Source organism: Dendrobates tinctorius, unplaced genomic scaffold (genome assembly GCF_039654945.1).
Source record: "Dendrobates tinctorius isolate UK_male_01 unplaced genomic scaffold, ASM3965494v1 ptg000035l, whole genome shotgun sequence".
NCBI classification, from domain to species: domain Eukaryota; kingdom Metazoa; phylum Chordata; class Amphibia; order Anura; family Dendrobatidae; genus Dendrobates; species Dendrobates tinctorius.
Window position 1 is genome coordinate 30,993,333 of NW_027361703.1, and position 21,448 is coordinate 31,014,780.

Genomic DNA, 21,448 nt, shown 5'->3' on the forward strand with positions numbered 1-21,448 from the left:
CAGACTATTAGTCGTATACTCCACAAATCTGGCCTTTATGGAAGAGTGGCAACAAGAAAGATATTTTTGAAAGCAAGCCATAAGAAGTCCCATTTTCAGTTTGCAAAAAGCCATGTAGGGGAAAAGTTAGCATGTGGAAGAAGATGTTCTAGTCAGATGAGACCAAAGAGGAGCTTTTTGGGCTAAATGCAAAAAGTTACAGTGGGAAAAAAGTATTGTCAGCCACCAATTGTGCAAGTTCTCCCACTTAAAAAGATGAGAGAGGCCTGTAATTGACATCATAGGTAGACTACAACTATGAGAGTCAAAATGAGAAAACAAATCCAGAAAATCACCTCTGATTTGGCAAAATTTATTTTGCAAATTATGGTGGAATATAAGTATTTGGTCACCTAAAAACATGCAAGATTTCTGGCTCTCACAGACCTGTAACTTCTTCTTTACGAGTCTCCTCTGTCCTCCACTCATTACCTGTAGTAATGGCACCTCTTTGAACTTGTTATCAGTATAAAAGACACCTGTCCACAACCTCAGTCACACTCCAAACTCCACTATGGTGAAAACCAAAGAGCTGTCAAAGTACACCAGAGACAAAATTGTAGCCCTGCACCAGGCTGGGAAGACTGAATCTGCAATAGGTAAGCAGCTTGTTGTGATGAAATCAACTGTGGGAGCAATAATAAGAAAATACAAGACATACAAGACCACTGATAATCTCCCTCGATCTGAGGCTCCACACAAGATCTCACCTCATGGGGTCAAAATGATCACAAGAACAGTGAGCAAAAATCCCACAACCATACAGGGGGACCTAGTGAATGACCAGCATAGAGCTGGGACCACTGTAACAAAGACTACCATCAGTAACACACTACGCCGCCAGGGACTCAGATCCTGCAGTGCCAGATGTGTCCCTCTGCTTAAGCCAGTACATGTCCGGGCCCATCTGAAGTTTGCTAGAGATCATTTGGATTATCCAGAAGTATATTGGGAGAATGTCATATGATCTGATGAAACCAAAGTAGAACTGTTTGGTGGAAACAAAACTTGTCATGTTTGGAGGAGACAGAATGCTGAGTTGCACCATATCTACTGTGAAGCATGGGAGTGGCAACATCATGCTCTGGGGCTGTTTCTCTGCAAAGGGACCAGGATGACTGATCCATGTACATGAAAGAATGAAGGGGGCCATGTATCGTGAGATTTTGAGTGCAAATCTCCTTCAATCAGCAAGGGCATTGAAGATTAAACTTGGATGGGTCTTTCATTATGATAATGATCCCAAGCACACCACCAGGGCAATGAAGGAGTGGCTTTGTAAGAAGCATATGAAGGTCCTGGAGTCTCCAGATTTCAACTCCATAGAAAACATTTGGAGGGATTTGAAAGTCCATGCTGCCCAGCGACAGGACCAAAACATTGCTGATCTAGAGGAATGGGCCAATATACCACCAACAGTGTGTGCCAGCCTTGTGAAGACTTACAGAAAACGTTTGACCACTGTCATTGCCAACAAACAATATAAAACAAAATATTGAGATGAACTTTTGTTAATGACCAAATACTTATTTTCCACCATAATGTGCAAAATAAATCTTGCCAAATCAGACAAGGTGATTTTCTGGATTTGTTTTCTCATTTTGGCTCTCATAGTTGTGGTCTACGTATGATGTCAATTACAGGCGCCTCTCATCTTTTTAAGTGGGAGAACTTGCACAATTGGTGGCTGACAAAATACTTTTTTTTCCCAATGTATGTTTGGTAGAAAACTAACACTGCACATCACTCTGAAAACAGCATCCCCACGTCACATATGGTGGTGGCAGCTGGTCAGAGTTGATGGGAAGACGGATGGAGATAAATACTTGGCCATCCTGAAGGAAACCCTATTAGAAGCTACAATGACTTGAGGCTGGATCATAGATTCAGCTTACAGAAGAGCAGGACAACCATCCTAAACGTACAGCTAGAGCTACAATAGAATGGTTTACATCAAAGCATATGTATGTGTTTGAATGGCCCAATCAAATTCCAGACCTAAATCCCATTGAGAATCTGTTGCAAGATCCCAATAAAAACATTTAAATTTGTGGGTGTAATGTTGAAAACATGTAGAAAATTTCACAAGGTATGATACTTTTTCAAAGCATTCTAATGTGGCTGCAATTAAGGGTATATAACTGTTACATAATAGTACTGAGCGAACATGCTTGCATAAGGTACTGTCCGAGCAGGCTCGGGTGATAACTGAGTGTCTTCCGCGTGCTCAAAAAATATGTTTGAGTCCCCGTGCCTGCATTTCTCATGGCTGTTCGACAGCCACAACAAATGTAGGGATTGCCCAACAAACAGGCAATCCCTACATGTGTTGTGGCTATCAAACAACAACGAGACATTCAGCAGTGAAGATTTGAGCATTTTTTTTGAGCATGCCGAAGACACTCAGTTAGCACACGAGCATGCTCGGACAGTAACTTATGCAAGCACGTTCGCTCATCACTATTATCCATTTCACTGGAGCGCAGGAGGAAAGTGTCAGAAATGTACACAACAAGTACAAAATACACATGGCATTGTATATGTTGATTACATGCAGAAGCCAAATAACAGTACTCCAGTGTTATCACTTTGGTGCCAATCATTGTGCTTTGCTAAAGACTATGCCCTTAATGTAAAATAATTCAATAGATAATAATATAATAATAATAATTTGCCCTTCTGGATGATAAAGAAACTGAAAGGAGGAATGGAACCGAGACATAGGTTACATAACTAGATTAGAAAAGTATCAGGACAAGAAAGGTGTTACAAAATAAAATGACCTTTATTAACAAATGTAGTAAGTGGTGCCACTAACTTCTGAATGGTAACATACTATTTTTCACTTTCCATCTGAGCCTCATTTAAATAGATTGCCAACTGCAAGGTCCACGGTCAGTATTATATATATAGACAATGTGTATTCATGTTTGCATATATTTTGTGGTAAGTTTGTGTGTGCAATCCAATATTTCAGAATTCCAACTGATGGAACAATCGGTACTGTAAAGTCTTAAAAGCATGCTGTCTTTGTGTATCTTAAAAAAATATTGTATATGAAAGATATACTAAATAAACAGAAATATGAAATGCCAAGTAAAGGAATTTTACTACATTGTGTTAGTTTACTACAGAAGGGGACTTTTATGGCATTTTTAAGAGTAGACTGTCCGTACAGTATATGCAATCTGAAACAGGTTGTCCTCAGCATGCTAATTGTAATATCTCCATAGCACATTTACCTCCGCTTCCAGCATAACTTACAGATTATTTAGAAATAAAAATGATGCAGTTTTTGTTATTGGCGCTTCAGGCTTTTGGCGATACAACTTGCTCTGGGTTCTGAATAGCGGTAAAACATTCCTCTGGGGGATAATTTGGCATTGTGATCTATTTCTCAGATGAATAAATCTAACAATGCTTTATGCAAATTCCCTTTCTACCTGAAGTCTTTTCCCTGAGCATTTATTCGTCTCAGGATCTCAGAATGTTCTCTGCTGCATCTGGCACAGATAAAGGTTTATTATAGTTTTAGCTGTAGCTTCTAAACTACAGAGATTATACTAAAATAAAACATGGAACGGGTGCTGCTACACTGCTTACACAGGTTATTGGCTTTCTACCTCGAGAAATTAATTTCTAAGACTTAAAATATTCTTCTGTTTTAATTGATTTCAGGAGTAATTTAATTTTCGTTATTAACAGGCAATACCTTTTTTTTGTAAATTATTAATCAAGAAATCTAAAAGAACATTTTTTTTTTAGTTTTCTGTTTCTTCTACCATGTTTTTGAAATTACATTTAGGAAATTCATTGTTTTCTGTGTTTTGGGGTCATAGTCATAGAGCCACCAATAGGATGTGTTTACACATGTCAGATTTGTCCATGTAGAAATGCCATGATATTACTCTGTCCCATAGGTTTTCACTACGTTGGTTAACATTGTTAGTAATTACTTAGACAGTGTAAAACTGAAAAGTGTAAACTATCACATTAAGGGCACTGTCAGATAGCTATGTAACACAGACGATGATCCTGTAGCTATACTCAGATTGGCCGTCGGCGGCTCTCCTGACCCGAGCGTGACAGCATGTATTTTTATGCAGCTGTTACGGTCAGGTTAGGAGAGCCGATGGCCAGTCCACGAATTGTGATGCGATTGTCGTCCATTCAATGGAAAATCCTTTTGTTCTCCCAAGAGATAAGCAACAGTGGCTTTATCCTAGAGAACACAGGAGGGTTCCTGTGTATGGAGAAGTCAGGTGATATATCTGTCTGATGACTGATAGTTCAGTTGACAGCTATCTAATATATAGATGAGGGACTTTATTCTAATCATATGTACAAAATTCCCTTTAAATGGGCTGTTAACTACTCAGAAAATCCCTTCTGAATCTCTTTTACCCCCTTATATAATAATAACACCTTTACTCACCACCCCATGCCAGTGCTGTACCAGCGGCATTGGCACTGGCTCTCCCAAAGATCATGTGAGATTTTTATGTCATGCAATCCTTGCAGCCAATCCACACTGGCTTTGCTCTCATCTCCTTCAAACAAATCACATACATGCAGAGGACATCAGAGCTGCTGCTCTCTGACTTTCTCTAGATGTACAGCATGTGATTTGTCCGAAGCAAGGGAGAGTGAAGCCAGCACTGACTAGCAGGAGGGAACGCGTGACATTATTATGTCTTGCGATCCCCGGAAGCACAAGTGCCAACACCACTGGAACGCTGCCAGCACCAGAGGTGAGTATAGGTGTTATTATTTTACAAGAGGTAAACATGGGGATTGAGAAACAGTTGTTCGAGTAGTAAACAACTTCTTTAAATGTAGTCCAACATTATATATATCAAAGACTGATTATGAATGTATGGAATTAAAAAATTAACTGAACTGAAAAATCACATGCTCTGAACTGCTTTTTTTGGAGTGCACAAAACTTTTATCAAAGAAGTATAAAATACATAAAGTGATTTCTGTGTAACAATTCAGAATAATTATCAGCAATTATCAGAGAGCACAGCTCAATTAGAGATCACCAAGTAAAGCAAGGTTATACATGTAATTCATTTATATCAACTGAAAACTATTATGTTACACTGATGCATCTTCAGTAATTTAGCGTGTATTGTGCTCTAACTATAATAATTAAAATGATAATGAAACCACTTAAGTCTCATGAGATGTGCAGGATACTATGTTGCACAGAACCTTAAATGACTTTACTGGGCAACTAACATTTTTTAATGGTGTGAACCGATTCACAAATCTCAGATTTTCAAACATTTATACAAATACATTAATTGAAATAAAACACTGTAGATACTCTATCCTTACCATCAGATCTTGGAGAATTGTATTTCTTTGTTTAAAATACAGCATGTAATTGTTTTCATAAGCCATTATATGGCTCACTATAGGAATCATATGTTAAGTGTCAAGACTAGATTCGGTCAAAATAAATGCAAGGTAACTTTTTTAAACAGAAAAAAAACTATTGGCACATGTTTCTTTTTATTGCTTTGACAGGATTGTTCACTTTATGGCTTAAAATATATGACTCCGATATAAATTTGGCTGCTATGTCATTAGTAACCTAGTCAGTCTTGTTGAGATAACATGATTATCACAATACTGATGGTGACCTATGATGTAATCTACAACAAACAAAATGGAGAAGAACCATCTATTAGATTGAGATAAATATACAATTGTAACCATATTCTAAATCTACTAGGAAAAATGAGAATATATGAGTTTTGAACTGCACCAAACTCATTCAGTACTTGTAACGTTAAGGGCAGAAACACTAACAGTAAGGCTATGTGCGCAGGTTGAGTATTTGTTTGCAGAAATGCTGCAGAAAAAAATGCATGTTTTTGCCGCATTTATGGTGTGTTTTTGTATGCGTTTTTTGTATGCATTTTTGCATGTACCGCAATGAATGCTTTTTTGAGCTATATAAAGATATTTTAAAAAAATGTTTTGTGATGTAATTTCTTGGTTCAACATCCCCTTTTTCACGCTGATGCAGTAGCATCAGAATAATGGGATTAAGGATTGTTGTCAGCAGCTGTCATTGACACCTAGCTCTAGACTTAGGGCCCCATCACACATAGCGATCTCGCGAGCAAGATCGCTGCTGAGTCACTAGTTTTGTGATGCAACAGCGATCTCACCAGCAAGATCATTGTGTGTGACAGCGATCAACGACCGGCCCCCCAGCCGGTATTGCTGATCATTGATGGAAAGCCCTGGACATTTTTGGGGTCGCTGGTCTCCCGCTGGTCAGCACGCATCGCTGCGTGTGACAGGTGGGAGACCAGCAACCAGCGAGCAGGAGCTGGTAACTAGGGTAAACGCAGAGCTTCTAAGGGGCACGCAGCACCTAGAAACCCCATGTGTACCTTAGTTACCAGCGCGCTGGTGCAGGGAGCTTTTAACCAAGGTAAACATCGGGTTTCTAAGTGATGCACACCCCTTAGAAACCCGATGTGTACCTTAGTTACCAGCTCCCTGCATCAGCGCGCTGGTAACTAAAGTACACAGCGACGCCGCGCGCTCAGCGACGCTGGTGCTGATCGCTGGTGAAGCTGTCTGTTTGACAGCTCACCAGCGATCATGTAGCGACTCACCAGCGATCCTGACACGTTGATATCGTTGTCGGGATTGCTGATGAGTCGCTATGTGTGACGGGGCCCTTAGTAATGAAAAGGTGTCAGCCCGACACCCTCATTACTAATCCGATAAGTAAACACACAAACACACACATTATCACCAGCCTATGTAGGAGCGTTAACAGAATGAACATACATAGGCTGTAACCAGATAGCAACTGTTAATTCTAAAGAAAAAATGAAAAAAAAATTTCTTGGGCTCCAGTAAAATTTTAATAACTAGCATAGCAAAAACCAATGGCTGAGGGCTGTTTCTGGGAATGAGCCAATAGCTATAAAGGTGCCCAGGCTATTAATATCAGCTCCCAGCAGTTTGCTTAGACTTTACTGGCTAGTTTACAGGGGGACCCCAGAAAAAAAATGACATAGTATCCACCTATAAAATCTAACCAGCAAAGGCTAGGCAGACAGCTGCAGGCCAATATTAATAGCCTAAAAAGGGGCAATGGATACTGGCCCCTCCCAGACTAAAAACATCAGCTCTCAGCCACCCCAGAAAAGGCGCATTTATAAGATGCGCCAAATCTGGCGCTTAGCCTCTCTCTTCCCACTTGCCCTGTAGCAGTGGCAAGTAGGGTTCATATTCGTGGGGTTGAAGTCACTTTTGTATTGTCAGGTGACATCAAGCCCACAGGTTAGTAATGGAGAGGCATCTATAAGACACTTATCCATTAGCAACCCCATAGTGATATTGTATAAAAAACACAGACACCTAATAAGTGGCTCAGGAATTGGTGTAGGAAGGAGAGGTTTGGGTTCCTGCAGAACTGGGCCGACTTCTCAGTTGGCTACAGGTTCTACGCTAGGGACGGGCTGCACCTCAATGGGGAGGGTGCAGCTGTCCTGGGGGAGAAAATGGCTAGAAGGTTGGAGGAGTGTTTAAATTAGGGACGGGGGAGGGTATTCCTTTTATAGGAGGGGAAGACAGATAGAGACCTGGGCACAAATAATGAAATTGGGGGTGGGGGGTGGCATGGGGGGTGGGGTTAGAACAGTTAATAATTTAAGAAAGAATAGAGGTACAGAGAGATACATAAAGTGCATGTACACTAATGCCAGAAGCCTCGCCAACAAGTTGGAGTAATTGGAGTTAATGTTGTTGGAACATAATTATGACATGGTGGGGATATCTGAGACATGGCTGGATGAGAGCCATGACTGGGCGGTTAATTTACAGGGCTATAGTCTGTTCAGGAATGACCGAACAAATAAGCGAGGGGGAGGCGTGTGTTTATATGTAAAATCATCCTTAAAACCCATCCTTTGTGATCATATATCAGAATCTAATGAAAATGTAGAGTCCCTGTGGGTAGAGATAAGGGGAGGGGGGAAAAAATAATAAATTACTGATAGCGGTTTGTTATAAGTCTCCAAAAATAAAGGAAGCAACAGAGAATATCCTCATAAAGCAAATAGATGAAGCTGCGACTCAAGGAGAAGTCATTATTATGGGGGACTTCAACTACCCTGAAATACATTGGGGAACCGAAACCTGCAGTACCAGCAAAGATAATAGGTTTTTGACAACTATGAGAGACAATTACTTTTCACAACTGGTTCAGGACCCAACAAGAGGGGGGGCACTGCTAGACTTAATATTAACCAACAGGCCAGATCGCATATCAAATGTAAGGGTTGAGGGTCACTTGGGTAATAGTGATCACAAATTAATAAGTTTTCATGTATCCTTTAATAAGATGTGTAGTAGAGGGGTTACAAGGACACTAAACTTCAGAAAGGCAACTTTCCAACGGATGAGAGAATAGACAAGCTTTTTGGAGATGGACATTTCATTCTTCAGCAGGACTTGGCATCTGTAGACACTGTCAAAAGTACCACAACAGTATCACTGTGCTTGATTGGCCAGCAAACTCCTCTGACCTTAACCCCATAGAGAATCTATGGGTATTTTCAACTGGAAGATGAAAGACACCAGACCCAATAATGCAGATGAGCTGAAGGCTGCTATCAAAGCAACCTGGGCTTCCATAACACCTCAGCAGTGCCACAGGCTGATAGCCTCCATGTCACACTGCACTGATGCAGTAATTGATGCAAAAGGAACCCCGACGAAGTATTGAGTGCATTTACTGACCAAACATTTCAGTAGGACAACATTTCAGATTTTAAAATCATTTTTCTCAAGCTGGTGTTATAAAGTATTTACTGAGATAATGACTTTTGGGTTTTCATTGGCTGTAAGCCATAATCATCAACATTAACAGAAATAAACACTTGAAATAGATCATTCTGCTTGTAATGACTGTATATAATATATGAGTTTCACTTTTTGCAATGAAAACTGAAATAAATTAACTTTTTGATGATATTCTAATTTTGTGAGATGCACCTGTAAGTCCTGTACAGTTAGCACTTGGATGCACAACAAAGAATACATCATGATGTATATAAATTTATTGTGTATAGGCAAAGAACTATCTTCATATTAAAGTAAGGTAAATTAGCAAAAATCTAAATATCTATATATTTAAAAATATATGCTTCACAATCTTATAAATAGATGCATTACCATCCACCGGAACACAGCTTTCTATGACAATCCTATTGATTGCGGCAGCAATGCTTGGAATTGCTACGTTTATACTGTTTGGTTTCTGGATTGGTTAGACCTTATGCACATATGCTACAGATGAGGATAATATGTTTGAAGGCATAGCTTTAGATGTGGATTTGGGTTTAGTAAAGGTAGAAAGACAGGAAATCATTGATCAGCTAACCAAGATGAAATGGCCGTTATATAGACAAAATGCCTGGATCTATACCGAAACTGCTGGCTGGCCATTAATTTAGTAGATTGGCTGTTCGTCTAAAGAGCAATGAACCATGCTTATATTTGTGAACAGTGTTTTATGATCATAGTTCACCTTTTCTGTTTCCTATTTTTACTATTTAAAACCTATGAAATGCTTTATTGGATCATATTAAAAGCATAGGTGGCTGAGAACAAAAACATAAAAAATACATATACTGGCAAGAAAACCACTCAAACCTTTCCCAGGCAATACTCTTCTGACCCATGACTGAGGACTGCATTAGTCAGAAACGTGATGCCCAGGAAAGTTTTGCGCTCTTTTCTTGCCGTTGTATCTTTTTTTTATACTGTTGTTCTCAGCCACCTATGTTTTTATATGATCCAATAAAGTATTTCATTTTTTATGGATGCCAATGACTGCTGGCTCTTACACGCATCCTTATACTGTTGGATGAGTGCTATTGCCATGCACCAGACCGGTTAGCTGATTGCGCTTCTCCGTCATTGTCTCCGCTCCTTCATTTTAAGCACCTACATAACATCACATCGAACACATTTGTATTATTACTGTTACAGAAAAATATCTATTATTAATTATCTATTTAGTGTAGTTATGCTTAACCTTGCTATCACCTTTACTTTAAATAAAAACCTCTATTTTTATTTGTACCTGATAAAAACTTGGCATAAAGGAAAGGTAAAAAAAAACCTTCTAATTGTATGGCTGTGTCTTAGATTTTGTGAAAGTTTTGCCTGTAGCTATGAAACTAATGGCTACTTTTGCTGCTGTCATCTGGGGAAACAGTTTTTAAGTTTCTGCAAATGTTAATTCTAGTTGCTGAAAAATGTCCATTATGTTTGGGCTTTCACAAGTTATAAATCCCCTATCCCAGCGGTAAGCGATTTGCAGCACAAGTCAATAAGTTGAAGTTATAATGATAAAGTATGAGATACTTACTATGGGTATAGGTAAGGCATCCAGGAAATACAATATATCCTATACTTCACATGTCAGTGCCCTAGAAACGCAATTAATTGAAAATAATAACTCAATATTACATTGAATTCATAATTTAGGATTAAGCATGTTGCATCTTAAGGGGTTAATTTTGACCATGACTATTACTAGAACACTAAAAGTGATCATCTCACCATTTCCAGGTCTATAAAGCTGTACAGTCACAGGATCAACAAGTATGTTTGAACCAGCACTCGAGATCCCTTAGACATCTTAATTCTTCATTTATCCAAAATGGCACATGACAAATATGGTTGAAATCCGAGACTCCTATGCATTTCAAGTGGATAGACCACTCTTACCTATGGCATATAACAAACATTTTGTATATTTCCTCTTTTTCAACAAACCGGGAGTGAGAAACAAACCCTATAATCCAGGGCATAAATTAAAACTTTAAACTATTACATAGAGCACATGATCGTATGTCATTAAACAGACACAAAATGAAGGAGCAATAAATAATGGACTTACACATAAAATTTCAATTCAAAATATAGTTACGGTACAAACAGTAGTAATGAAATGATTAGCAATATACCAAATGGCAATATACCAACCACCATGGAAAACATGGGGACTAAGGTGGAACATTTCTCCATATGGAAAGTTCCAAGCCAGTGTAAGGAGACTTATAAGCCATGCATTTCTCCTCTGGAAATTTAAATGAATTCTTACATTAAATAATTAATTCCCAAAGGATAATTTCATGGTCTAGAAGTCTCATTGCACTGGCTTGGCAGTCTCCACAACAATAAATGTTCCTGCCTTTTACTCCATGTCAGAGTCCTCTCACCCAGCCAAGTCAGACTTCCTGCCTTGCACTGATGAGTAAAGAACACCTGAAACATGTGTCTGCAAATGGAGTGTCTGGTTTTGGATTTTTGGTCCTAGATCATGTGGCCAGGATCTTTACATTTCATCTCTGATTTTGACTTCTATGTTTGCTATTCCCCAATAAGTAGAGTTCAAGTCTTGTTCCTCTCTAAAGAGGATATTTGATCATTTAAAACAGGCAATAAGGGCAAATATACTAAAGGCACATTCAATTAATGGGATTTTTTTTAAAAGGATATATCGAAAAGACATGGGGTAAAAAAAGAAAATTTTTTCAGCTCACCCCAAAGAAGACAGCTATAAGTCCGATCGGTGCACGGAATGTGGAAACAGGATCCCTCTGCAGCAAAACGTGATATGGAAAAAATTCCAGCATCCAGATCAGTAATTAGATTACAAAAATTTTTTTATTCCTTTATTCCAAAATTTAAAAAAATCATAAGATTCTCCATCATGATAAGAGACGCATCAGGACGTGTAGTTGGACGCGTTTCGGACAAAAAAACAGTCCTTATTCTAAGACAACACATAATACATCTGAACACATGCTTTTAAAAGGAAACATAGGAAGTCAAGGAACAATCAAGACTAAACATAGGCAGCTTATTAATGGGAGGTAGTAAGTCACAATCACACTTACAAAACACTCAAAATCTCACTCCTAATGTTCATACCCATTGGAACCCTGCTTTGTAACAATAACATCCATTTTGCCTCTCGGCGTAATAATAAATCATTTAAATTTCCACCTACCCTCTTTGTCTGCACCTTCTCTATGGCATTAACCCTAAAGTTGCTAAGATCTCCTTTATGTATGTGCAAAAAATGTCGAGAAGCAGCAGACAAACTGCGTGTAGTAGTGTGACCTACGTCATATACGTGCTCGGAAATACGACGTCTCAAGGTACGTGAAGTATTTCCCACATACTGAATATTACATTCCACGCATGTTATGACATAGATCACACCAGTAGAACCACAGTTCAAAAAAGATTTTATTTTAAATTCCTTTCCATTAACAGAAGATACTATTTTTTCTGTGTTCCACATAAACCTACAAAGCCCACAGTTTTTCTGAGCACACTTAAAAGATCCACAAGTAGGTAACCAATTAGTTATACTTGCTGAACTGTCTGAAAAAAATTTGTTAGCATTTCTATTGACACTAGTATGATTACTTGGAGATACCTTATTAGCAATAGTTTTATTCCTCCTTGAAACAAATCTGATCCCATCCTTCAGTATATTCTTTAATGTATCATCAACATACAAAATAGGGAGGAATTTTTTAATAATATGAACAATCCTGTAGTAGTCAGTACTAAAATGAGTTGAAAAAACAATAGGTGACCAACCCTCCACAGAATTTAGTGTTTTTCTGCTTTCTTTCTGCAAATAATCCTCTCTACTTTTTTCATCCGTTCTATGTTTAGCTTTCTGAATGTCTACCTTAGTATAACCCCTCTTTATAAAACGTTTACCAATGATCTCACATTGTTTATCGTATAAATTAGGCGTAGTACATGTTCTTTTTGCTCTTACAAACTCCCCTGTAGGTATATTGGCTATAACATGACGTGGATGGCAGCTAGATGCGTGTAACAGTGAATTGCCTGCCGTAGGTTTTCTAAAAATATCACAATCAATCTTTCTTTCTTCCAAATTTGCCGACAAAAAAATGTCCAAAAACGAAATTATCTTGGCATCAAATTGATGTGTGAAACGTATATTGCATGGATTATTATTAATATAGAACATAAAATTCTCAATATTAGATACATCACCATCCCACACAATTATAACATCATCAATGAATCTCAGAAAAAGAAAAATATCAGAAGAAAAAGGATTTTTTTCAGAAAAAATGTACTCCTCCTCCCACCAGGCCATAAAAATATTAGCAAGAGACGGTGAAAACTTGGAACCCATGGAACAGCCTTGCACCTGTAAATAAAGATCATCCAAAAAAGAAAAAAAATTGTTTTTTAACAAAAAATAAGTCACTTCAATCAAATACATCTGTAAATCTTCTGAAAAATTACTGTATTTCTGTAAATAAGTAGTAAGAGCCAAAATAGCCAAATCGTGTGGGATGGAAGTGTACAAATTTTGTACATCACAAGTGAGCCAACAAAAGGAACTTCGCCATTCCACCTGAGAAAAAATACTAAGAACATGCTTGGAATCCCGCACATAGCTAGGTGAAATAGTGGCTAGAGGTTTTAATCTTGCGTCCAACCATTCCGACAAGTTTTCATTAAGAGATCCTATGCCCGATATGATAGGACGGAACAAAGGTGGAAAAACCTCCTTATGAACTTTTGGAAGTGCATGTAACAAAGGAACTCTGGGATATAAAGGACAGAAAAATTCACATTGTTTTTGATTAATAATTCCCAAACTAAAACCACTATGTAACAATTCCTGTAATTCCATTCTGATGTTATCTGTAGGGTTATAATTAATTCCCTTGTATACTTCACTATTAAAAAGCATAGCCCTCACCTCTCTTTCATACAGCCCAGTATCTAATATGGTCACTGATCCCCCCTTATCAGAATTTCTTACCACGATATTGACATTAGCAGATAACAAATCAAGTGCCTGTTTCTCAGTACGAGAAATGTTAGAACGACCATTCTGATTAGCATTATAGATTTTCATAAGTTCATCCTCAACAAGAAATTGAAAATCATCCATAACTTGCAATTTAGACTGCTCAGGATAATATCTAGGATTAGGGACTCTAGAGGAAAAATTAACATCAGTTAAATACATTAACTTAGAACCAGATTCAGACAAGTCCCTCAAATTCTTTAGGGTAACTTGCTCCTGGAAAGAAGTAGGCATAAATTCCTCAGGAACTTTATCAACATATTCATCATTAATATTGGAAATTTTTTCATGTTCCACATCTTCTGCAAAAAAATGTCTCCTAAGAGTCAATCTTCTCATAAAATGATTAACATCAAGCATAGTGTTGAATAAGTCCATTTTCGCTGTAGGCACAAAATTAAGACCCCTTTCAAGGATATTAATTTGATCATTCGATAAAATCGATGCAGAAAGGTTCAGGACTGTAAAATCGTCAGTTGTATCTAAGCATGCTTGTTCCGCGCTGATCTCCTGAATTCTCTTATAATGGGAGTGTTTCCTCCCTGATCTCCTTTGACGTTTTTTCTTTTTCCTGAACCGTTTTTTGGAAAACTACTGCTTTGTGAAATCCGCTGCCCCACATCCCGTGGTAAATTCTCAGTATCAGAAGTGTCAGTATTAACAATGTTATAATTGTGTGGGATGGTGATGTATCTAATATTGAGAATTTTATGTTCTATATTAATAATAATCCATGCAATATACGTTTCACACATCAATTTGATGCCAAGATAATTTCATTTTTGGACATTTTTTTGTCGGCAAATTTGGAAGAAAGAAAGATTGATTGTGATATTTTTAGAAAACCTACGGCAGGCAATTCACTGTTACACGCATCTAGCTGCCATCCACGTCATGTTATAGCTAATATACCTACAGGGGAGTTTGTAAGAGCAAAAAGAACATGTACCACGCCTAATTTATACGATAAACATTGTGAGATCATTGGTAAACGTTTTATAAAGAGGGGTTATACTAAGGTAGACATTCAGAAAGCTAAACATAGAACGGATGAAAAAAGTAGAGAGGATTATTTGCAGAAAGAAAGCAGAAAAACACTAAATTCTGTGGAGGGTCGGTCACCTATTGTTTTTTCAACTCATTTTAGTACTGACTACTACAGGATTGTTCATATTATTAAAAAATTCCTCCCTATTTTGTATGTTGATGATACATTAAAGAATATACTGAAGGATGGGATCAGATTTGTTTCAAGGAGGAATAAAACTATTGCTAATAAGGTATCTCCAAGTGATCATACTAGTGTCAATAGAAATGCTAACAAATTTTTTTCAGACAGTTCAGCAAGTATAACTAATTGGTTACCTACTTGTGGATCTTTTAAGTGTGCTCCGAAAAACTGTGGGCTTTGTAGGTTTATGTGGAACACAGAAAAAATAGTATCTTCTGTTAATGGAAAGGAATTTAAAATAAAATCTTTTTTGAACTGTGGTTCTACTGGTGTGATCTATGTCATAACATGCGTGGATTGTAATATTCAGTGTGTGGGAAATACTTCACGTACCTTGAGACGTCGTATTTCCGAGCACGTATATGACGTAGGTCACACTACTACACGCAGTTTGTCTGCTGCTTCTCGACATTTTTTGCATATACATAAAGGAGATCTTAGCAACTTTAGGGTTAATGCCATAGAGAAGGTGCAGACAAAGAGGGTAGGTGGAAATTTAAATGATTTATTATTACGCCGAGAGGCAAAATGGATGTTATTGTTACAAAGCAGAGTTCCAACGGGTATGAATATTAGGAGTGAGATTTTGAGAGTTTTGTAAGTGTGATTGTGACTTACTACCTCCCATTAATAAGCTGCCTATGTTTAGTCTTGATTGTTCCTTGACTTCCTATGTTTCCTTTTAAAAGCATGTGTTCAGATGTATTATGTGTTATCTTAGAATAAGGACTGTTTTTTTGTCCGAAACGCGTCCAACTACACGTCCTGATGCGTCTCTTATCATGATGGAGAATCTTATGATTTTTTTAAATTTTGGAATAAAGGAATAAAAAAATTTTTTTAATCTAATTACTGATCTGGATGCTGGAATTTTTTCCATATCTTGAAAAGACATGGGGGTATAGAGTTATACAGTATATGATATTATCTAGATGACCCATGGTAAGGAGTCTAACTAATATTTCAACCCACCATATAGGGAAAATAAAACTATCAAACCATATTATTTCAATATAAATAAGCAAAATCATTTTTCAAATTCATGCCCGCAGGGTATTATGTATTGTTTCTAAACTATCAATACATCTGACCACAAAAGTGTTAGGAAGCTCCAGATTCTCTGTGGGTTATGTATACCAATTAAATGTTCCACAACGCTCATCCTGAGACCCAAAAAACATGGTGATTGGAGGGAAAACCTCCTTAGTCTATAAGCGTCTTGGATACCCACGCTAATACATAATAATCCATTGGTATGAAAATGAAATATGACAGTTTACCTTTATTGAAATATTATGATTGGATAAATTTCATTTTTTTATATTGTGAGTGGGAATATTAGTCTCCTTAATCGTGAGCCATCTAGAAATTATACATACACACGTGGTCAAAATTGTTGGGATTTGTACTGTGTTTTTATGATACCTGATGAAGGATATACTGTACACTATATCCAAAATGCGTTGTATCTCCTCTTTTTAAACCTATCAAATAAAAAAAATATGAAATATCATCTTTGGATGTGAGTCCTGGGAAACGCTGCCATTCTTGGGCTGGATGTGCCTTTCTTGATTTTCTAAGCTTTCATATGTTCTTTGTAAAATCGATTAGGTTTAGATTGATGCACTGCATTTTGGGATTTGGTTCTCACTCCTGTCGAGTTTGTTTAAAAAGAGGGCATATGCACAGTTGTTTATGTTGCATGAATAAAAGTGCCTATTAACTTGAAATACCTTAGTTTCTTTGATTTTAACCATGTTTGTCATGTGCTGTTTTGGTTAGATAATGAAAAATTAAGATTTTTAAGGAATCTCGAGTGCTGGTTGAAACAGACAACATTCTTACTTTTGTTGACAATGAGTATTACTTGACTTGTTTATACATCTTTTGACATATATAATGTTTTTCTGTAAAATACTGTATAAGTTCAATGTGCATTAATGTTACTACTGAATAAATCTATCAATATCTGCCAAATGGGAAACTTGGCACAACATACTTTGCTTTCTATTCTGCGTTTCATTAATCCAGGACCAAAATAGATAATTTTTCCAGTTCTTTTACTAATAGGTTGTTTGGACATTTGTTATATTCTGCTGAATGTTGGATTTTCATGTAGCACAGAATGATGAAGATATTGATAAATGTGATTCTTTTTGGTTCAGTGGCTGTATGCATTTAAATTGCATGTTGATCAGATTTCTGATCGAGCTACACATGTTGGTTTGTTTTCTGCAGGTACGGTGACATGGTTCCAAAGACTATAGCTGGGAAGATATTTGGCTCCATATGTTCCCTGAGTGGAGTATTGGTCATTGCATTACCAGTTCCAGTAATAGTTTCCAACTTCAGCAGGATCTACCACCAGAACCAACGAGCAGACAAGCGGAGAGCACAAAAGGTAATGAAGTACAGAACTAATATAATTTGCTGTTGTTATGCTACAGGTTGAGTCATGGGAGGGGAATTAGGTGATTATATGAGTAGTATTGTTTGTCTTTACTACAAAAGATATTAATTTCAATGATGTAATATCACAGTCAAATCTCTTTAGCTTGGATTGTACTGCAGGTAGTTTTCCTAAATTAACCCCTTTCTGATATTGGTCGTAATATTCCATCCATGTGACCTGAGCCTATCTGACCAGGTACAGAATATTACGTCATTACGATCAGCCGTGCACATGGGGGTGCACGGGTGATCGCTGCCAGGTGTCAGCTGATACTGATAGCTGACATTCGGCACTAGGTGCCAGGACCGATCACAGACCGCTCCCGGCACTTTAACCACCGAAATGCTGCGATTGAACATGATCGCATCATTCCAGAATCCGGCACAGGGCTGACAGCCCCTCTGCCTTTGGATTGGAGAACCTGTGGTGTGACGCAGGGTCCCGATTGTTACCATGGTGATCCGATATTGTCATGACAACATCTGAGTTATCAGACCTAGCAAACTTGCTGATCATGCGCAGTGCATGATCAGCAAGTCTCTCTGTCAGTGCAGCACTGACAGCTTCTATGGAATGCAGATGCTGCTTCATCTCCATGCTATAGAAGCAATCAGCTGGCAAAAAATGATTGTCCCATAGTGGGACTAAGTAAAAAAAGTTAGAAAAAAGTAAAAAAAAAATTTAATAATTGTAAAAAAAGAAAAAAAATCAAAAATAATTGTAAAAAAACAATATATATTCTATCATTAAATAAATAGTTGAATGAAAAAAAATCTAAACAATAAAAGTACACATATGTGGTATCGCCGCATCCGCAACAATCTGACCTATAAAACTGTCCCACTAGTTAACCCCTTTAGTGAACACCATAAAAAATGAAAAACAAGGCAAAAAACAATGCTTTATCATCATACCGCCAAACAAAAAGTGAAATAACACGTGATCAAAAAGACAGATATAAATAAACATGGTACCGCTGAAAACATCATCATGTCCCGCAAAAAGCAAGCTGCCATACAGCTCCATCACCAGAAAAATAAAAAAGTTATAGGTCTCAGCATAAAGTGATGCAAAAATAATTGTTTTTTTCTATAAAATAGTTTTTATTGTATAAAAGCGCCAAAACATAAAAAATGATATAAATGAGGTATCGCTGTAATTGTACTGACCCAAAGAATAAAACTGCTTTATCAATTTTACCACACATGGACCGGTATAAATGCCCCCCCCAAAAAAGAAATTCATGAGTTGCTGGTTTTTGTTCATTCTGTCTCCCAAAAATCAGAATAGATTGTGTCTGAAAAAGATACCAATAAAAACGTCAACTCATCCCGCAAAAAACAGGACCTCACATGACTCTGTGGACCAAAATATTGAAAAATTATAGCTCTCAAAATGTGGTGATGCAAAAAATGTTTGCAATAAAAAGCGCCTTTTAGTGTGTGACAGCTGTCAAACATAAAAATCCGCTATAAGGCCTCTTTCACACATCCTGATATTTCCGGTACCGGAGATGTCAGTGTCCTTGTGTGTAATACTTGCGGCACATGTGTTGTCTGGGTTCCCCTGTATTTGCTATAATCAGCCAGACAAAACTCACAGCTGGGGACAGCAACCCTCAGCTATCAGCTTCAGCAAGGCTGGTTATCAAGAATAGAGGGGTCTGCACACTGTTTTTTTAAATTACTTAAATAACTAATTTAAAAAAATGGCATGAGGTCCCCCCATTTTTGACAACTAGCCTTGCTAAAGCTCACAGCTGGGGGCTGGCATTCTCAGGCTGGTAAGGGGCCATGGATATTGATCCCCCAGCCTAAAAATAGCTGCCCAGAAAAGGCACATCTATTAGATGCACCAATTCTGGCACTTTACCCAGCTCTTCCCACTTACCCTGTAGCGGTGGCAAGTGGGGTTCACATTTGTGGGGTTGATGTCACCTTTGTCTTGAGCACTCATGGTGCTAGCAGGATCTCACTGGATCTCACCACACTTCAGCCCAGCTGTGAACGGAGTCCAGTGACCAGAGGTAACCTCTATGACGTCACCTTCAATCACTGACGCTGCATTCCCAGCAGCTCATTCACTAGTGGTTCTCAGCCTGGACGGTTGCATCTTGGCACCGTCCAGGTTGAAAGCTAATTATCCCCCAGACATGGATTGCAGTGTGGGGCAAAATTACAGACAGGTATGGTATATTGTTGTTCTTTTCTTTTACTTTTATTACAGGAGAACAAGGGCTTTGGTGGAATAGGTGTTTGGTGAGTATGACTGTGTTGGTTATTTTTAAATAAAAAAGTTAAACTGTTCTTTCTTTTATTTCAAATAAAAGACTTTATTCTGCCTGTGTCTTTATTTACCATATAACTATAGGATTAGTAATGGAGAGGTGGCTTATAGATGCTTCTCCATTACTAAGTCATGGGCTTGATGTCACCTGACAATACAAAGGTGACATCAACCCCACAAATATGAACCCCACTTGCCACCGCTACAGGGCAAGTGGGAAGAGCCAGGCAAAGCGCCAAAATTGACACATCTAATAAATGTGCCTTTTCTGGGCAGCTGCAAGCTGCTATTTTTAGGCTGGGAGGGTCAACATCCATGGCCCCTTACCAGCCTGAGAATACCAACCTCCAGCTGTGAGCTTTAGCAAGGCTAGTTGTTAAAAATGGGGGGGACCACATGCATTTTTTTAAATTATTTATTTAAATAATTTTAATATACAGCATGGGGACTCCTCTATTCTTGATAACCAGCCTTACTGAAGCCATCAGCTGAGGGTTGCAGCCTCCAGCTGTGAGTTTTGCCTGGCTGGTATTGAAAATACAGGGGAACCCACATGTTTTTTCCTTTTATTTATTTATTTATTTATTTATTTATAGTGCAGGCGGTGGCTGATGAATATCCTTATCAGCCACTCCTGCTGTCACTGCTATTAGCAACAGCAGGGGTAGGTTGATGGGAGTAATAGTCCCATCAGCTGCCACCTGCTGTCTCTTTTATCACCTAAATGTATCTCTCATCATTCTCCCTTGCTCACGCTGATCGCCAGCAGAGCAGGGGAGAATGATGAGAGCTGTGTTCAGCACCCATTGCAGGGGAACAACGCTTACTGTAATGCATCTTCCCTGGTGCCGATGTGTGTCACACGGATGACATCCATGTGTGTTATGCATATGCATGTTTGCGAGACATTTTGTGGCCCATGCTGACATTAAAAAATGTACATCTCAGCGTGTTTTGTCCATGGACACATGGTCCGTGGAAACACACTGACATGTGCACAGACCGATTCACTTGAATAAGCATATAGCGCTCTGTTCCTCCCGATTCTCTGTATAGCTAAGTAGTACTGTACAGCCACATTAAGTAGAAATTGTGGGGCAAATATTGATGCCATTTTTACCCACTTCTTCTATGAAAATGCAACATTTTGGTGATAAAATTGTAGTTATTTTGTCTTCACTGCCCATTGGTATGAAATCCTGTGACACACCCATGGTGTCAATATGATCACTGCATCACTAGATGTATTCATTGAGAAGTGTAGTTCATGAAATGGGGTCACTTATGTGGGGTTCTGCTGTTCTGGCACCTCATGGGCACTCCCACTGAGTTATGGCACCTGCAAACCATAACAGTAAAATCTGGCGCTCCTTGCCTTCTGAGCTTTGCACTGTGCGTGAAAAATATTTCCCGATTACATGTAGGGTATTGGCACTCTCAGGAAAATATGGACCTCAGTTTATTGCAATAAAAATTCCTATTAGTCCTTAGAAAAAATAAACTTGGGGCTAAA

The 21,448-nt window shown here is 38.2% G+C and overlaps 1 protein-coding gene across 2 annotated transcripts in view; it reads left to right on the forward strand.

Annotated features, from left to right (window-relative positions):
* KCND2 (potassium voltage-gated channel subfamily D member 2) overlaps positions 1-21,448 on the forward strand; it is an 802,199-nt gene that overhangs the window by 616,467 nt on the left and 164,284 nt on the right. For both annotated transcript variants that reach the window (XM_073573367.1, XM_073573368.1), the window contains exon 2: positions 17,436-17,598. In XM_073573367.1, coding sequence (XP_073429468.1) covers positions 17,436-17,598 — 163 coding nt within the window. The remainder of the gene's footprint in view (positions 1-17,435; positions 17,599-21,448) is intronic.